Source organism: Dama dama, chromosome 11, assembly GCF_033118175.1.
Source record: "Dama dama isolate Ldn47 chromosome 11, ASM3311817v1, whole genome shotgun sequence".
NCBI classification, from domain to species: domain Eukaryota; kingdom Metazoa; phylum Chordata; class Mammalia; order Artiodactyla; family Cervidae; genus Dama; species Dama dama.
The window spans coordinates 33579182-33596202 of NC_083691.1; the positions used below are offsets into that span (position 1 = coordinate 33579182).

The window sequence follows — 17021 nt, forward strand, 5'->3', positions numbered from 1 at the left end:
TAATTAAAAAAAAAAAAAAACCTAACTTAATGGGAAGCCAGTGCTACCAATAATCTAGCAGTACTGGTTGAGAAAAACACCTACTCCTTCACATTAACACATTATAATGGGTATTTTATCATAGCAATCTGATATCTCAAAGCCTTCCTAACCAGGGTTATGTTATATAGCACCTAAGAACCCGTGCTCCAGTCTAGACTTAGTGTTATTTTAGAAATTACTTTGGATGCACCTTTGATTTGGTGCCTACGGCAGGGTTCCTTGTGGTCTTCGGAGAACCCTGTCCATTTGGGCACCGATTACGCCTTTCTTGCAGCTGTTGCCTCCCTCGCCTTAAGCACTCCACGTACCAGTGCTCCTGTTGCAGCAGCTGCTGCTTCCTTTTTAATTGGCTGTGAGTATCCTCCAACTGATGGCATTTCTGAACTAACTCCGGCAGTTCCTTCTGTAACTGTTGGTGCTGTCTGTTGATGTTACTGTGGAACTCGGAAACGTGCTGCTTTGCTGCCTTCTCCAAGGCCTGGTTCTTGCTTTTCAGCTCCTTTGTTAACTTCTTTCCTGACTCCCTTGCCTCTAGCTCACTCAGCTGTGCCTCCAGTAATGCTTTGTCCTGGAAGAACTGGACGAGCATCGCCTGTTTCTTTGCAGCTGTCTCAACGTGGGTCTTCTTTATCTCCTGCTGAAGTTTCTCAATTTCTCTGTCCTGTTTTTCCTTTATCACTGAAATGTCCCTCATTGCCTCCAACTGCTTATTCAAATTGGATAGGGTGTTTTCCTTCTCCAAGAGCTCTCTTTTAAGTGCTGAATTTTTGTTCGCATATTTGGAGGTTAATTCTCGTTTTCTTTGTTCAATCTTCACACTTTGTTGTAGATAGTAGTTCCACAGCTTCTCGGTTCTCTGTCTAGACTCCTCCGTTTGCTTGGTCAGGTATTCCTGAAAGAACTGGTTTTCCTTCTGTATGTGATCTTTTTCCTCCAGTAGCTGCCGGGTTTCCACCACTAAGGGTTCTAGCCGAATTTGAGTTTCTTTGATTTCCTTGTCCAGCTTCATCATTTCCATTACTGCTCTTCCCTTAAACCTTTTCTCGACCTTTGTTAGTTTCTCTGGCTTGAGAAAAGTATGTATGAAATTAACATCTGGTTGAAGGGAATTACTGGAGTCCTCAGCCAACCTGAAAGAAGAACAAGTGAGACATTTGCTCATGTTTTTCATGAGAAATTAGAAAATAATTTAAAAAATGCACACTTGTACTGTAATTCATATATCAAGTATTTGGGAGGACAAATCAATGTCCCTCACACAAGGTAAGGGGGTAGGAGTGGTGGGGGGAGAGTGGTAGAACTAGGGGTAAAGACAAGGGAGTGAAATTTACAAGTGACATGTCTTCGCTGCAACCCTGAGAGGTAGTATCTCCAGCTTAAAGAGGAGAAAACAGGTTCAGAGAATTGAAATGACTTCACCACAATGTACACCCCCAGAAATTCCTAGTTTCTCCAAACTAGGCTCTATGTATCTCCGGGCAGCCCAGCAACTCTGGGGCTTGGATCCTTCCAGGGTCCGGAGTCCTGCAGTCCTAAACCGCTTAACGTCCTCAGCTGATGGCCAACCCTCAGTTCAGTTCAGTCGCTCAGTCCTGTCGGACTCTTTGCGACCCCATGGACTGCAGCAGGCCAGGCCTCCCTGTCCATCATAAACTCCCGGAGTTTACTGAAACTCATGTCGATTGGGTCGGTGATGCCATCCAACCTCTGTCGTCCCCTTCTCCTCCTGACTTCAGAAGTTAACTCCAGGAATGTACAATGTACAACAGAGCCTGGGTGTAAAACCCACATCTCACAGCTTACTGAACACTAGAGCCACTCCAAAGGGCCATTGGAGCCAATCGGGTGATTGGGAGGAGCACATGCCTCAGCTCTTAGCTTCAGCTTTCCGGGTGCCAAGGGCTTTAGGGTGGAGGGAGGTGCCCCTTCAGTACCTACTTGACAAACTCGTCAGCCGACTGTTTTTCCCCGATGTCACGGTTCTGTCCCTTTCGGGAGACAACCAGGGAGCGAGAGCTACTTTTGGGGGCTGGCAACACTCGAAAATAGCGTGTCATTACGGGGGTTATCCCCAGTTTCTCTGAACTAGGCTCTGCGGATCTCGGCGTGGCCAAGCAACGCTGGGTCTCGCATCCCGTCAGGGTTCCCTGTCGTGCAGTCCTAAGCCGCCTAACATCCTCGGCTGACGGAACAGCTCTGACGGCCGGTTCTCCAGAGGCTCGGTTCCCCGCTCCCCGGGGGCTGACAGGAAAACGCACTTTCTTCACTAACGTAGCGCGGGAATCCCTGGTCGTCCCTGGGGTTCCTGGGGTCCCCGGGGTCCCTGGTGGACCCTGGGGTCCCTGATCGTCCTGCCCGCCCGGGATCCAGAGCTTTGACCTTCCCAGGCCCTGCCCGACGACCGTGAGCAGCTCTTTGGTTGGCCTTTTCCAGCCGTCCTCCCAGTGCCTCCACTTCCCTGACGGGGTCCCTAGTTGGGCCCCCATCCGGATCACAACGGACAGAAAAAGGTGCACGTCTCGCCCCTTGGCCCTGCCCTTACTGGCCGGTTGGGCTGGATTCGATTTGGTTTTGTTGGGTTCTAGTCTCATTCAGAATCCGGAAAGTCGCGGGTGTCTCTCTGGCAAGTAGCATCTCTATGGTCTAGTGGGCGGAGCCAGGAGCAAGATGGCCGCGCCCGCAGCTGCCACGGAATCTCAAGCTTCAGGAGGTCCCCAGTCCCCAGCGTGTCTGTTGGTTTTGGGAATGGCGGGGTCTGGGAAGACCACCTTTGTACAGGTGACCTACATTGCGCGGGCGTAGTCGGGGCGCGCGACAAGTTGTCTGTGGTGGGAGTAAGGCCAGGGGAAAAAGTGAGGAGGTCTCTCTGGGGAGTTGGAGGGAACCGGCGCCTGCTTTCAGGGACACACCGGCAACTCCGGTTCCTTTCTCCGCGAAGCCTTCTCAGATCCTAACCTGGGTTCATTTAGACTCTTCTACGCACCACCAGTGCCGATTTGGTACGACCGTAGTTGGTATAGAAGTTGTCATGTTGCCAACTCCACAAGGCAGAGGCTTAAAGGAATTCTGGCGGTTAATAGAGTGCTAGGTTTCTGAAGTGTAGATTTCTAAAGAATTCTTTCTGGGATGCCTGCCATGTTTCAGGCACTGGGGATACAGCAGAAATGACAAAGTTCCCGCTTAGGTGGAGCTAATATTTTGGCGGGGAGATAGAAACCCCGCCCCCGCGCCAAGTTAAGTGATGGAGAGTAGAGGAGACTCTTGGATGTGCGACGAAGAAAGGTAGCATTTCAGCTGAGAGTGAATGTTGTAGGTGGAGATCAGAGACGAATAAGGTAGAGGGAAATGGAAGTACAATTCTTCTGGTAAGTTGGATAAAGGGGAGGAAGTTCACTCTTGTCCCTGTGTCCTGCTCTTGGTCTCAGTCCATCCCTCTCTCCATGTCACTGCAGAGGCTCACAGGATATCTGCATAGTCAAGGGTGTCCACCTTATGTGATCAACTTGGACCCAGCTGTGCATGAAGTTCCCTTTCCTGCCAATATTGGTGAGTAAACTCTGCCAGAACTTGTGTAAAGTTTCCTAGAGAATGGGAAGCGGTCAACCTATCCTACCCGTCTTCAATACTTTCATTTTTAATGTTTTCTAAACTGCCTGATTTCATTTCCCTTAGATTTGCTAGTATCCTGAAACAGCCTTCTTCCTATTTCCCATTTTTTTCTTTGTTTACTCCCTCCCCTTCCATGTTATTGTTGTTCAGTCCTTCAGTTGCTCAGTCATGTCCAACTCTTTTAGACCCCATAGATTGCAGCACGCCAGGCTTTCCTGTCCTTCACCGTCTACTGGAGTTTGCTCAAATTCATATCCGTTGAATCGGTGATGCCATCCAACCATCTCACCCTCTGTTGTCCCCTTCTCCTCCTGCCTTCAATCTTTTCCAGCATCAGGGTCTTCTTAAATGAGTTGGCTCTTCCCATCAGGTGGCCAAAGTACTGGAGTTTCAGCTTCAGCATCAGTCCTTCCAGTGAATATTCAGCGTTGATTTCCTCTAGGGTTGACTGGTTTGATTTCCTTTCTGTCCAAGGGACTCTCAAGAATCTTCTCCAGCACCAGGTTTGAAAGCATCAATTCTTTGGTGCTTAGCCTTCTCTGTGGTCCAACTCTCACATCCGTACATGACTACTGGAAAAATCATAGCTTTGACTACACAGACCTTTGTCTGCAAAGTAATGCCTCTGCTTTTCAATGTGTTGTTTAGGTTTATCATGGCTTTTCTTCCAGGGAGCAAGTGTCTTTTAATTTCATGACTGCAGCCATCATCTGCAGTGATTTTGGAGCCCAAGAAAATAAAGTTTGTCACTGTTTCCATTGTTTCCCCATGTATTTGCTGTGAAGTGATGGGACTAATGGATGCCATTAGTTTTTGAATGTTGAGTTTTAAGCCAGCCTTTTCATTGTCCTCTTTCACCTTCATCAAGAGACTCTTTAGTTCCTCTTTGCTTTCTGCCATTAGAGTGGTGTCATCTGCATATCTGAGGTTATTAATATTTCTTCCAGCAATCTTGATTCCAGCTTGAGCTTCATCCAGCCCAGCATTTCTCATGATGTACTCTGCATATAAGTTAAATAAGCAAGGTGACAATATACAGCCTTGATGTACTCCTTTCCCAATTTGAAACCAGTCTATTGTCCCATGTTCAGTGCTAACTGTTGCTTCTTGACCTGCATACAGGTTTCTCAGGAGGCAGGTAAAGTGGTCTGGTATTCCCATCTCTTTAAGAATTTTCCCGTTTGTTGTGATTCACACAGTCAAAGGTTTTAGCATAGTCAATGAAGCAGAAGTAGGTGTTTTTCTGGAGTTCCCTTACTTTTGCTATGATCCAATGGATGTTGGCAATTTGATTCTGGTTCCTCTGCCTTTTCTAAATCTAGCTTGTCCATCTTGAAGTTCTTGGTTCACATACTGTTGAAGCCTAGCTTGAAGCCTTGCTTGCGTGTGAAATCAGTGCAATTGTGTGGTAGTTTGAGCATTCTTTGGCATTGTCTTTCTTTGGCATTTGAATGAAAACTGACCTTTTCCAGTCCTGTGGCCACTGCTGAGTTTTCCAAATTTGCTGACATATTGAGTGCAGCACTTTCACAGCATCATCTTTTAGGATTTGAAATAGCTCAATGGGAATTCCATCATCACCACTAGCTTTGTTCATAGTGATGCTTCCTAAGGCCCACTTGACTTCACACTCCAGGATGTCTGGCTCTAGGTGAGTGATCACACCATTGTGGTTATCCAGGTCAAGACTTTTTTGTACAGTTCTGTGTATTCTTGCCACCTCTTCTTAATATCTTCTGCTTCTGTTAGGTCCATGCTGTTTCTGTCCTTTATTGTGCCCATCTCTGCATGAAATGTTCCTTTGGTATCTCTGATTTTCTTGAAGAGATCTCTAGTCTTTCCCATTCTATTATTTTCTTCTATTTCTTTGCATTTATCACTTAAGAAGGTTTTCTTATCTCTCCTTGTTATTATTTGGAACTTGCCCATTCAGATGGGCATATCTTTCCTTTTCTCCTTTGCCTTTTGTGTCTCTTCTTTTCTCAGCTATTTGTAAGGCCTCCTCAAACAACCATTTTGCCTTTTTGCATTTCTTGGGGATGGTTTTGATTACTGCCTCCTGTACAATGTCACAAACCTCTGTCCATAGTTCTTCTGGCACTCTATCAGATCTAATCCCTTGAATCTATTTGTCACTTCCACTGTATGAGTGTAAGGGATTTGATTTAGGTCATACCTGAATGGACTAGTGCTTTTCCCTACTTTCTTTAAGTCTGAATTTTGCAATAAGGAGTTCATGATCTGAGCCACAGTTGGCTCCTGGTCTTGTTTTTATTGACTGTACAGAACTTCATCTTTGCCATTATGTTTGTGAAGAACATAATCAATCTGATTTTGATATTGACCATCTGGTGATGTCCGTGTTTACAGTTATCTCTTGTGTTGTTGGAAGAGTGTGTTTGCTATGACCAGTGCGTTCTCTTGGCAAAACTCTGTTAGCCTTTGCCCTGCTTCATTTTGTACTCCAAGGTCAGGCTTGCTTGATACTCCAGGTATCTCTTGACTTCCTACTTTTGCATTCCAGTCCCCTATAATGAAAAGGACATTTGTGTGTGTGTGTGTGTGTGTGTTAGTTCTGGAAGGTCTTGTGTGTCTTCATAGAACCATTCAACTTTGACTTCTTCAACATTAGTGGTTGGGGCATAGACTTGGATTACTGTGATATTGAATGGTTTGCCTTGGAAATGAACAGAGATCATTCTGTCATTTTTGAGAATATATCCAAGTACTGCATTTTGTACTCTTTTGTTGACTATGAGGGCTACTCCACTTCTTTAAGGGATTCTTGCCCACCATAGTAGGTATAATGGTCATCTGAATTAAATTCGCCCATTCCGGTCCATTTTAGTTCACTGATTATATTGATGTTCACTCTTGCCATCTCATGTTTGACCACTTACTATTTACCTTGATTCATGGATCTAACATTCCAGGTTCCTGTGCAATATTGTTCTTTACAGCATCAAACTTTACTTTCACCACCAGACATATCCATAGCTGGGTTTCGTTTCCTCTTTGACTCAGCCTCTTCATTCCTTCTAGAGCTGTTTCTTGACTCTTTTCCAGTAGCATATTGGAAGTTCATCTGACCTGGGAAGTTCATCTTTCAATGTCATATCTTTTTGCCTTTCACATTGTTCATGGGGTTCTCAAGGCAAGAATGCTGAAGTGGTTTGCCATTCCCTTGTCCAGTGGACCATGATTTGTCAGAACTTTCCACCATGACCCGTCCATCTTGGGTGACCCTACACGGCATGACTGATAGATTCATTGAGTTAGAGAAGGCTGTGGCATGTGTGATCATTTTGGTTAGTTTTCTGTGACTGTGGTTTTCATTCTGTCTGCCCTCTGATGGATGAGTATAAGAGGCCTGTGTAAGCTTCCTGATGGGAGGAACTGGCTATGGGGAAAACTAGGTCTTGCTCTGGTGGGCAAGGCCATGCTCAATAAATCTTGAATCCAATTTTCTGCTGATGGATGGGGCTGTGCTCCTTCCCTGTAGTTTGGCCTGAGGCAGCCCAATCTTAGAGGCTACAGATTCTATGGTTCAGTTCAGTTCAGTCGCTCAGTCGTGTCTGACTCTTTGCGACCCCATGAATCGCAGCACTCCAGGCCTCCCTGTCCATCACAAACTCCCGGAGTTTACTCAGACTCATGCCCATTGAGTCGGTGATGCCATCCAACCATCTCATCCTCTGTCGTCCCCTTCTGCTCCTTCCCCCAATCCCTCCCAGCATCCGGGTCTTTTCCAATGAGTCAACTCTTCACATGAGGTGGCCAAAGTATTGGAGTTTCAGCTTGAGCATCAGTCCTTCCAATGAACACCCAGGACTGATCTCCTGTAGGATGGACTGGTTGGATCTCCTTGCAGTCCAAGGGACTCTCAAGAGTCTTCTCCAACACCATAGTTCAAAAGCATCAATTTTTCGGCACTCATCTTTCTTTCTTTCTTTCTTTTTTTTTTTTTGCTCATCTTTCTTCACAGTCCAACTCTCACATCCATACATGACCACTGGAAAAACAATAGCCTTAACTAGACGGACCTTTGTTGGCAAAGTAATGTCTCTGCTTTTTAATATGCTGTCTAGGTTGGTCATAACTTTCCTTCCAAGGAGTAAGCGTCTTTTAATTTCATGGCTGCAATCATCTGCAGTGATTTTGGAGCCCCCAAAAATAAAGTCTGACACTGTTTCCACTGTCTCCCCATCTATTTCCCATGAGGTAATGGGACCAGATGCCATGATCTTAGTTTTCTGAATGTTAAGCTTTAGGCCAACTTTTTCACTCTCCTCTTTCACTTTCATCAAGAGGCTGTTTAGTTCTTCTTCACTTTCTGCCATAAGGGTGGTGTCATCTGCATATCTGAGGTTATTGATATTTCTCCTGGCAATCCTGATTCCAGCTTGTGCTTCTTCCAGCCCAGCGTTTCTCATGATGTACTCTGCATATAAGTTAAATAAGCAGGGTGACAATATACAGCCTTGATGTACTCCTTTTCGTATTTGGAACCAGTCTGTTGTTCCATGTCCAGTTCTAACTGTTGCTTCCTGACCTGCATACAGGTTTCTCAAGAGGCAGGTCAGGTGGTCTGGTATTTCCATCTCTTTCAGAATTTTCCACAGTTTATTTTGATCCACAGAGTCAAAGGCTTTGGCGTAGTCAATAAAGCGGAAACAGATGTTTTTCTGGAACTCTCTAGCTTTTTCGATGACCCAGCGGATATTGGCAACTTAATCTCTGGTTCCTCTGCCTTTTCTAAAACCAGCTTGAACATCTGGAAGTTCTCGGTTCACATATTGCTGAAGCCTGGCTTGGAGAATTTTGAGCTTTACTTTACTAGCGTGTGAGATGAGTGCAATTGTGCGGTAGTTTGAGCATTCTTTGGGATTGCCTTTCTTTGGGACTGGAATGAAAACTGACCTTTTCCAGTCCTGTGGCCACTGCTGAGTTTTCCAAATTTGCTGGCATATTGAGTGCAGCACTTTCACAGCATCATCTTTCCGGATTTGAAATAGCTCAACTGGAATTCCATCACATCAACTAGCTTTGTTCGTAGTGATGCTTTCTAAGGCCCACTTGACTTCACATTCCAGGATGTCTGGCTCTAGGTGAGTGATCACACCACTGTAATTTTTTGACTCTATGACAGGGCTATAGATTTCCTTTTTTCCTTACCACTACTATTCTCTCTACCTCTTTTTGACCCGAGGGTGTCAGAGTATGGCTGTTTGGAAAAATGAAGTGACAGAAAGTCAATCCTCTGTCTTCTAAGACATAAACCCTTCAGCAGGCTCTGATACATAAACCTTGTGTATGCAGTTTCTTGTCTTCAAGTTTAGAGCATGAGGGTTTGGTGCATAGTCTGCTTACTGATCTGTAGCCATCTTGCAAAGTTACATGGGAAAATGTGTGTGTATATGCTGGTGTGCATTGTCATGGTAAGAGGTTCCCTCCCTCATCACACTCTGTGAGGATAAAAAAGATTAAGAATGGGTGAGAGCCAGTGTCCTGATACTTGATAGGATCTAGGCCTCCTGATTTTCAGACTATTCCTTGGTGTTAGTCTTTTCTCCCCTGGTCTCTTTTTAATCTCATTAAGATTGTACTCCAAACATACTAATTAAGGAAGACCTGGTATTAAGAAGCAGAAATCATTATGGGAACAATTTTGGAGAAAAAATATTTCCATCTTTTCACTTAAAGGCTCAGTTCAGTTCAGTCGCTCAGTCGTGTCCAACTCTTTGCGACCCCATGGACTGCAGCTTGCCAGGCTTCCCTGTCCGTCACCAACTCCCCGAGCTTGCTCAAACTCATGTCCATTGAGTCAGTGATGCCATCCAACCATCTCATCCTCTGTCGTCCCCTTCTCCTCCTGCCTTCAATCTTTCCCAGCATCAAGGTCTTTTCCAGTGAGTTGGCTCTTCCCATCAGGCCAAAGTTTTGCAGTTTCAGCTTCAGCATCAGTCCTTCCAGTGAACACCCAGGACTGATCTACTGTAGGATGGACTGGTTGGATCTCGTCGCAGTCCAAGGGACTCTCAAGAGGCTTCTCCAATACCACAGTTCAAAAGCATCAATCTTTGGCACTCAGCTTTCCTTATGGTCCAACTCTCACATCCATACATGACTACTGGGAAAACCATAGCTTTGACTAGATGGACCTTGTTGGCAAAGTAATGTCTCTGCTTTTTAATATGCTCTCTAGGTTGGTCATAGCTTTTCTTCCAAGGAGCAGTAGTTGATGGGGTAGGTCTACCAACTGCTGCTTAGGTTTAGTTAGATATTACTGGATAGATCAATTTCCTTTTTATTTTGAATTCCATCCAAATACATTTTTTTCTAGTTCTGTTGAGATATAATTGACATACATCATTGTATATGATTAAGTTGTATAACATAATGGTTTGATTTAGAAATTCAGGAAGTGATTATCATAGTAAGTTTCAGTTCATTTCAGTTCAGTTGTTCAGTCATGTCCAACTCTTTGTGACCACATAAACTGCAGCACGCCAGGCCTCCCTGTCCATCACCAATTCCCGGAGGCTACCCAAAATCATGTCCATTGAGTCAGTGATAGCATCCAACCATCTCATCCTCTGTCGTCCCCTTCTCCTCCTGTCCTTAATCTTTCCCAGCATCAGGGTAGTGAACATCTATCGTCAACAAAGCGGAAATAGATGTTAAATTAAAGGAATGCAAAATCTTTTTCCCCTTGTTATGAGAACTCTTAATAGCTTTCATATGTAACATATAGCAGTGCTCGTTACGATTATAATATTGTATATTACATCCCTAGTATTTATTGGTGTTAGCATTGGAAGTTAGTACCTTTTGCCTACCTTTGTCCAATTGTTGCCTCCCTCTGTACCCACTTCTGGTAACTACAGATCCAGTCTGCTTTTTCTGTGTGTTTATTTGTCTTGCAGTGTAAGTGACCTGCCAAAGTATTATCATTAGTTCCTGGTACACAACATACTAATTTGAAATATCTGTAAACATTTCAAAATGATCGCTGTGACAAATCGAGTTAATATCTGTCACCATACAACAGTATTATATTATTATTGACTATATTCCCCACACTGTACATTTCACCCCCATGACTCATTTGTTTTGTAACTGAAAGTTTGTACCTTTTAATCTTCATCACTTATTTCTCTCCCTGACATCCACTCCCCAAGTTAATACCTTTATAAAAGTATTATCGGCTTTAACTTAGTTACTAGTAAGTGAGGAGTAAGAAATAAGCCTTTTTTTCTTGATTTAACTCCCTTTTTCTATATATATGGTCGCTGAGAAAGTATTTAAGTTGTATAGAACTTTTCTTTTCATCTCAGACCATCCCTACTGTAACTGGAGAACTCCTAGCCTAACCTTCTTTTTGGGTTACTTGGCAGTTATCCTTGGCCATAAGGAAGTAAACCAGTGTGAAACTGGAGAAATTATTAACAGACAGTGCTGAACATAGAAGCTTCAAAAGCTGGTTTCAGTTTCTTGTCGGGAGGGAAGATACTTCCAGGGTACCTTTTCTCCTCCTAGTCTGTTCCTGAACTTGCTCCTTTTGCTATCACAGTTCAGTGATCTTAGCTTGAAAATTTATGAAACAGATTTGAAAAGTGACTTGGATGCTAAGAGAGAAACTGATTTGTTTCCTCAGAGGAAGCAGAGATGACTTGAGAGGTCAATTGGCTTAGATATTATAGAGAGTCTGAAATTGTATTGTTTCTTATGTGTTAAATTCCATTTCTTTTTTTTTTTCCTCTGCAGACATTCGTGACACTGTGAAGTATAAAGAAGTCATGAAACAGTATCCTTTTCCACATCTACTTTGTTGTTGGCTCATCCCTGGTTAGTTACTGTCTGTGTATTGTGTAGCTTTGAAAAAATATCTGTGCCTTTCCTTGTGAATTATACTAGCAAAAGCATTTGATAGCTTTCAAGTGACTTTATAAAGAGGAGGGATGATGAATGTGAGGAGAGGCACTGTAGGTGATTAGACATCCTATTTCAGCTTGTGAGTTCCATTTTCTGCCTTTGTCCCAAACTGCAGGATGTTGTGATTAGCACGGAGGATGAGAGGCTAGCTGGTGGTGTGCCTGGGTCCACAAGGTAGTATTACCTGGGTGGATAAAGCTATTGGTCACCATCTCTTTAGACTGGGAAACTCAAAGGTTGGTAAGATCAACTCTAAGTTTTGGGTTGGTCAACTCTTAGTGCATTGCCCATAAAATGTGTACTTTCCCTTTAGGTCCTACTGAGTAGGAAGACTGACTCCAATCCTCAGGTGACTTGATGAGTGAGAATCAGAGCAAGGAGTGGTACATAGATGATCTTCATGGCTAATGCTCTCAGGCTGTCAATGCCTGAAATATCTGTCCATTCCATTTGGCCCCATTTTACGTGGCTGTTTTTAAACAATAAATGAATGAGGTAGATATAAATAATGAATGTTTCCCTATGAGGTTAAGATTGTATGGTACATTCTAGTCAATGGAACACTAATGTTATCCTGGGTTTTTGTGTGTGTGTGTGAGGGATTGTCAAGATAATAAACTTTATCATCTAAATTGATCTATAAGCAATTTAAATCCTTAACTTAATGTCTAGGTATGGACTTGGACCTAATGGTGGCATAGTGACCTCACTCAATCTCTTTGCTACCAGATTTGATCAGGTATATCTGTCTCTATTTACATAGACATGGCTGTGTTAAAACTTGTGACTCTTAAATGCCTTGGCTTGATCACATCGGGAAAGAAGGGCAATCCATCTGGATGTCCATATAGAACATAAGGAGGCATTTTGGTAGACAGAGAAGTAGGCAATGTGAGGATGATCAACATGGCGAGAGACTTCACACTGAATGTTTGTGGCAGCCAAGACAGCAGACACCTAAGAGACTTGAGTTCTCTTGCTATCTCTTTTTTTCTTTTTGGCCATGTGTCTTGCAGGATCTTAGTTCCCCAACCAGGGATTGAATCCTGGGTCTTTGGCATTGAAAACACGAGAGTCCTAACCACTGGACCGCCATGGAATCCCCCCGGGTTCTATTCTTGATCTGTTGTTGGCATGCAGTTTTACTCTGAGGGTGGGTTGGAGGGATGGGGAGTGGGAAGGTCTGCCAGGCAGAGAATGGAATGATTATGGGGCTTTTCACTTCCAGTAGATAGTTGTCATCTATGAGGTTTTCTCTGTCACATTCCACTTCCTTAAGAGTTTTGCATCACTATTTTTTTTTTAACCCCGGTTTCACCCAGTGAGACAAGCTGTTAATATTTTACCAAAGCACCAAGAAAGAGACTTGGGAGCGACAGATCAAGTCTTCAGCTGCTTAGGCCCTTGCCCTGTGCTCCAGGGGGTTGTGCTGCTGCAGGTGTGGCTTTGCTTCTGTAGTTCCATGAGCATGTTAGCTGGTGTCCTCAGATGGAGAACATAGAGATTCAGTTTTGAATGGTGCCTGTGAGGTGGGCCACTCTGGACAGGGCCCTGCAATTTTTTTTTGTTGAACCTGGATCCTGTTGTAATTGACATCTTTCCCTTTTAGGTGATGAAATTTATTGAGAAGGCCCAGAACATGTCTAAGTAAGTGATTTCAGTCTAATGCCTATTTATTACTCTGTAGTAGACGTGTTTCTAGGTGTTTTGAAAGATTTTGGGATACTCTCAAGATTTGAAAGAGTGAAGTTTGAGATGAAACCATGACAAGTCATTGAGATGCTCCACAATGTGGAGCTCGGTTTAATAGAATCACACCCCCAATCATTTTGGAATATATTTCTGGCTTCTTAGGAGGTATCTTTAGAATTTGAGTCAACTCACTTGTTCAGTTGCCTTCTCTTACTTATTGGCATTAAAGTCTCTGAGATACCTTTCTAATCCTTATTTAAAGTAATATAATTCACATGATTCAGAGAGACTGTTTTTTTTTTTTTTTTTTTTTTCTTTTTTTTATTACTATTATTTTTTTTTTCCAGTGGGTTTTGTCATACATTGATATGAATCAGCCATGGATTTACATGTATTCCCAATCCCGATCCCCCCTCCCACCTCCCTCTCCACCCGATTCCTCTGGGTCTTCCCAGTGCACCAGGCCCGAGCACTTGTCTCATGCATCCCACCTGGGCTGGTGATCTGTTTCACCATAGATAGTATACATGCTGTTCTTTTGAAATATCCCACCCTCACATTCTCCCACAAAGTTCAAAAGTCTGTTCTGTATTTCTGTGTCTCTTTTTCTGTTTTGCATATAGGGTTATCGTTATCACCTTTCTAAATTCCATATATATGTGTTAGTATGCTGTAATGTTCTTTATCTTTCTGGCTTACTTCACTCTGTATAATGGGCTCCAGCTTCATCCATCTCATTAGGACTGGTTCAAATGAATTCTTTTTAATGGCTGAGTAATATTCCATGGTGTATATGTACCACAGCTTCCTTATCCATTCATCTGCTGATGGGCATCTAGGTTGCTTCCATGTCCTGGCTATTATAAACAGTGCTGCGATGAACATTGGGGTGCACGTGTCTCTTTCAGATCTGGTTTCCTCAGTGTGTATGCCCAGAAGTGGGATTGCTGGGTCATATGGCAGTTCTATTTCCAGTTTTTTTTTTTTTTTTTTTTTTCTATTTCCAGTTTTTTAAGAAATCTCCACACTGTTTTCCATAGCGGCTGTACTAGTTTGCATTCCCACCAACAGTGTAAGAGGGTTCCCTTTTCTCCACACCCTCTCCAGCATTTATTGCTTGTAGACTTTTGGGTAGCAGCCATCCTGACTGGTGTGTAATGGTACCTCATTGTGGTTTTGATTTGCATTTCTCTAATAATGAGTGATGTTGAGCATCTTTTCATGTGTTTGTTAGCCATCTGTATGTCTTTGGAGAAATGTCTTAAAACATAAAATAGAGTAATATTCTTATTATCATTATCTATGATTAACTGTTGTTAAATTTTTAATAGGTTTGCTTTTTTAAAAGAAAGGAAGATAATTTATTGTTTTTGTAAAAAGTGTATAGACATTACTGTGAATATTTCCTACCATTCATAGATTTAAAATAGGAAGCTATCATCCTTCTTATCATTAGAAATAACAATCATTATTATCATTATTGCTACTATGAGGATATAGTAGCAGTGATTTATCATCCCAGGTGTTTCTGTTTATATGTACATAGATAGAAGGATGGCTGGATAAGGTGTTTTTACAAAAAAAGGATTATATAGGAGTAGTTTTTTATTTTTATTTTATTTTATTTACTTTTTTTTAGGAGTAGTTTTTTTAAAGTAACAGCTTTATTACAGTATGAATTCACAGACCATAAAGTGCACTCTTTAAAAGTGTACAGCTTAGTGGTTTTTGGTATATTCACACATTTGTGCATTGATCATAATCACCTGATTTCAGAACATTTTCATCTCCAAAAGAACCCCATTCTCATTAGCATTCATTCTATTCCCTGTTCCTCCAAGCTCCTGGTGGCTGCAGGCACCATTTTACAACATACATGCATTGAGGGTTCCATTTTCTATACATACTTAGCAGTACTTATTACTGTTTTTGATTAGAGCCATCTTAGTGGGTACGAAGTGGTGTCACATTGTGTTTATGATATATATTTCATAAATGATTAATGATGTTGAGCATCTTTTAGTGTACTTCTTAGCTATTGATATATATTCGGAGAAATGTCTATTCGAATTTTTTGCTTTTTTTTTTTTAAATAAGTTTCCAGTGCCCATTATAATTTAACATCTGTGTACACTGCAGAGTGATCACCCCCAAAGGCCAGCTATCATCTGTCACCATACAGTTGATCCCTTTCACCTCTGTGACCCACCCACAACCCCTTTCCCCTCTGGTAACCACTGATTTGTTCTCTGTATCTGTGAACTTGCTTTTGGTTGGTTTTCTTTTCTCTTTGTTTCATTTTCTCTCTTTTTCCCAGATTATTCCACCTATGAGTGAAATTGTACAGTAGTTGTCTTTTTGCTTCTGATTTGTTTTACTTAGCGTCATCCATGTTGTCACAAATGGCAAGATTTCATTCTTTTTGTATGGCTAAATAGTTTTCTACTATGTGTATACCACGTCTTCTTTATTCATCCATCCATCGGTGAACACTTGAGTTGCTTCTGGGTCTTGGGTGTAGTACGTAGTGCTGCAATGAACATATGGGTGTGTATATTTTTTCTAATTAGTGTTTTTATATTCTTTGGGTAAATACCCAGAAGTGGAATCACTGAATCATATATGGTAGCTCTACCCTTCAGTTTTTGAGGAATCTTCCTGCTGTTTTTCATAGTGGCTGTACCAGTTTATACTCCCACTAACAGTGTACGAGTGTTTCTTTTTCTGTACATCTGCTTCAACAGTTGTTATTTGTTATGTATTCGATAAGAGCCATTCTAACAAGTGTGAGGTGACATTTCACTGTGGTTTTGATTTGCATTTCCTTAGTAATTAGTGATGTTGAACATCTTTTCATGTGCCTATTGACCATCTGTGTATCTTCTTTGGAGAAATGTCTACATATTATATCCTCTCTCATTTATAAATCATGTTGTTCGTGAATTGTATGTGTTCTTTATGTATTTTGGATACCAATCCCTAATCAGACGTGATTTGCAAACATTTTCTGCTGTTCAGTAGGTTGCCTTTGGGTTTTTTTTTTAGCCATGCCCAGTGACTTGTGGGATCTTAGTTCCCTAGCCAGGTATTGAACCCTGGGCCACCACAGTGAAAATGCCAAGTCCTAACCACTGGACCACCAGGGAATTCCCACCTTTTAGTTTCGATGATGTTTTCCTTTGCTGTGCAGAAGCTTTTTCATTTGATGTAGTCTCATCTTTTATTTTTGCTTTTGATTTCCTTGCTTTTGGTGTCCGATCCCCATCACTAAGACAGATGGCACTGAGGCTACTGCCTCTGTTTTCTTTCAGGTGTTACATTCAAGTCTTTCATCCATTTTGAGTTCATTTTTGTATGTGGAGTCGTCTGGTTTCATTCTCTTGCATATGACTGATTTTCCCAGCACCATTTCTTGAAGAGACTTCCCTTTCTCCATTGTATGTTCTTGGCTCCTTTGTTGACAGTTAATTGTCCATATATGAGTGAATCTTTGTTCTTTTTTACAAACAGCTTTATTGAGATATAATTCATGTGCCATACACTTTACCCATTTTAATTGTGCAATTCTGTGGCTTTTATGGTAGTTATAGAATTGTACAGCCATCACCACAAGTTTAGAACATTGCATCCCCTCAAGAGGAGACCCTCTTCTTTAGTTACCACCTTCTTTTTCTCTTCCTCCCTTCCCTCTGTTTTCTTCCAACCCCACTGCTAAGTAAACAGGTTTCCCAAGAGATTTACAT

The 17021-nt window shown here is 42.3% G+C and overlaps 2 protein-coding genes across 3 annotated transcripts in view; one reads left to right on the forward strand and one right to left on the reverse strand.

Moving 5' to 3' along the window:
* CCDC121 (coiled-coil domain containing 121) lies at nt 1-2701 on the reverse strand. 2 transcript variants are annotated; one of them, XM_061155062.1, is made up of 2 exons: nt 2585-2701; nt 1-1172 (listed from the first exon to the last, which is right to left on the reverse strand). In XM_061155062.1, the coding sequence occupies exons 1-2, from the start codon at nt 2674-2676 to the stop codon at nt 218-220; spliced, it is 1047 nt and encodes a 348-aa protein (XP_061011045.1). In that variant the 5' UTR covers nt 2677-2701; the 3' UTR covers nt 1-217. The 2 variants fall into 2 exon arrangements, with proteins under 2 accessions (XP_061011045.1, XP_061011044.1); XM_061155061.1 differs by having other exon boundaries at nt 1981-2654.
* GPN1 (GPN-loop GTPase 1) overlaps nt 2692-17021 on the forward strand; it is a 26044-nt gene continuing 11714 nt past the window's right edge. The window contains exons 1-5 of the mRNA XM_061155064.1: nt 2692-2820; nt 3495-3588; nt 11419-11458; nt 12259-12325; nt 13196-13233. Coding sequence (XP_061011047.1) covers nt 2710-2820; nt 3495-3588; nt 11419-11458; nt 12259-12325; nt 13196-13233 — 350 coding nt within the window. The 5' untranslated portion in view covers nt 2692-2709. The remainder of the gene's footprint in view (nt 2821-3494; nt 3589-11418; nt 11459-12258; nt 12326-13195; nt 13234-17021) is intronic.

Bases quoted from the DNA above. Each gene is read 5' to 3' on its own strand.
- CCDC121 (XM_061155061.1), bottom strand. From the start codon at position 2,633: ATGAGACTAGAACCCAACAAAACCAAATCGAATCCAGCCCAACCGGCC. The intron at 1,173-1,980 runs GTAGGTACTGAA...TTCTTCTTTCAG, and splicing joins TCGGCTGACGAGTTTGTCAA to GTTGGCTGAGGACTCCAGTA.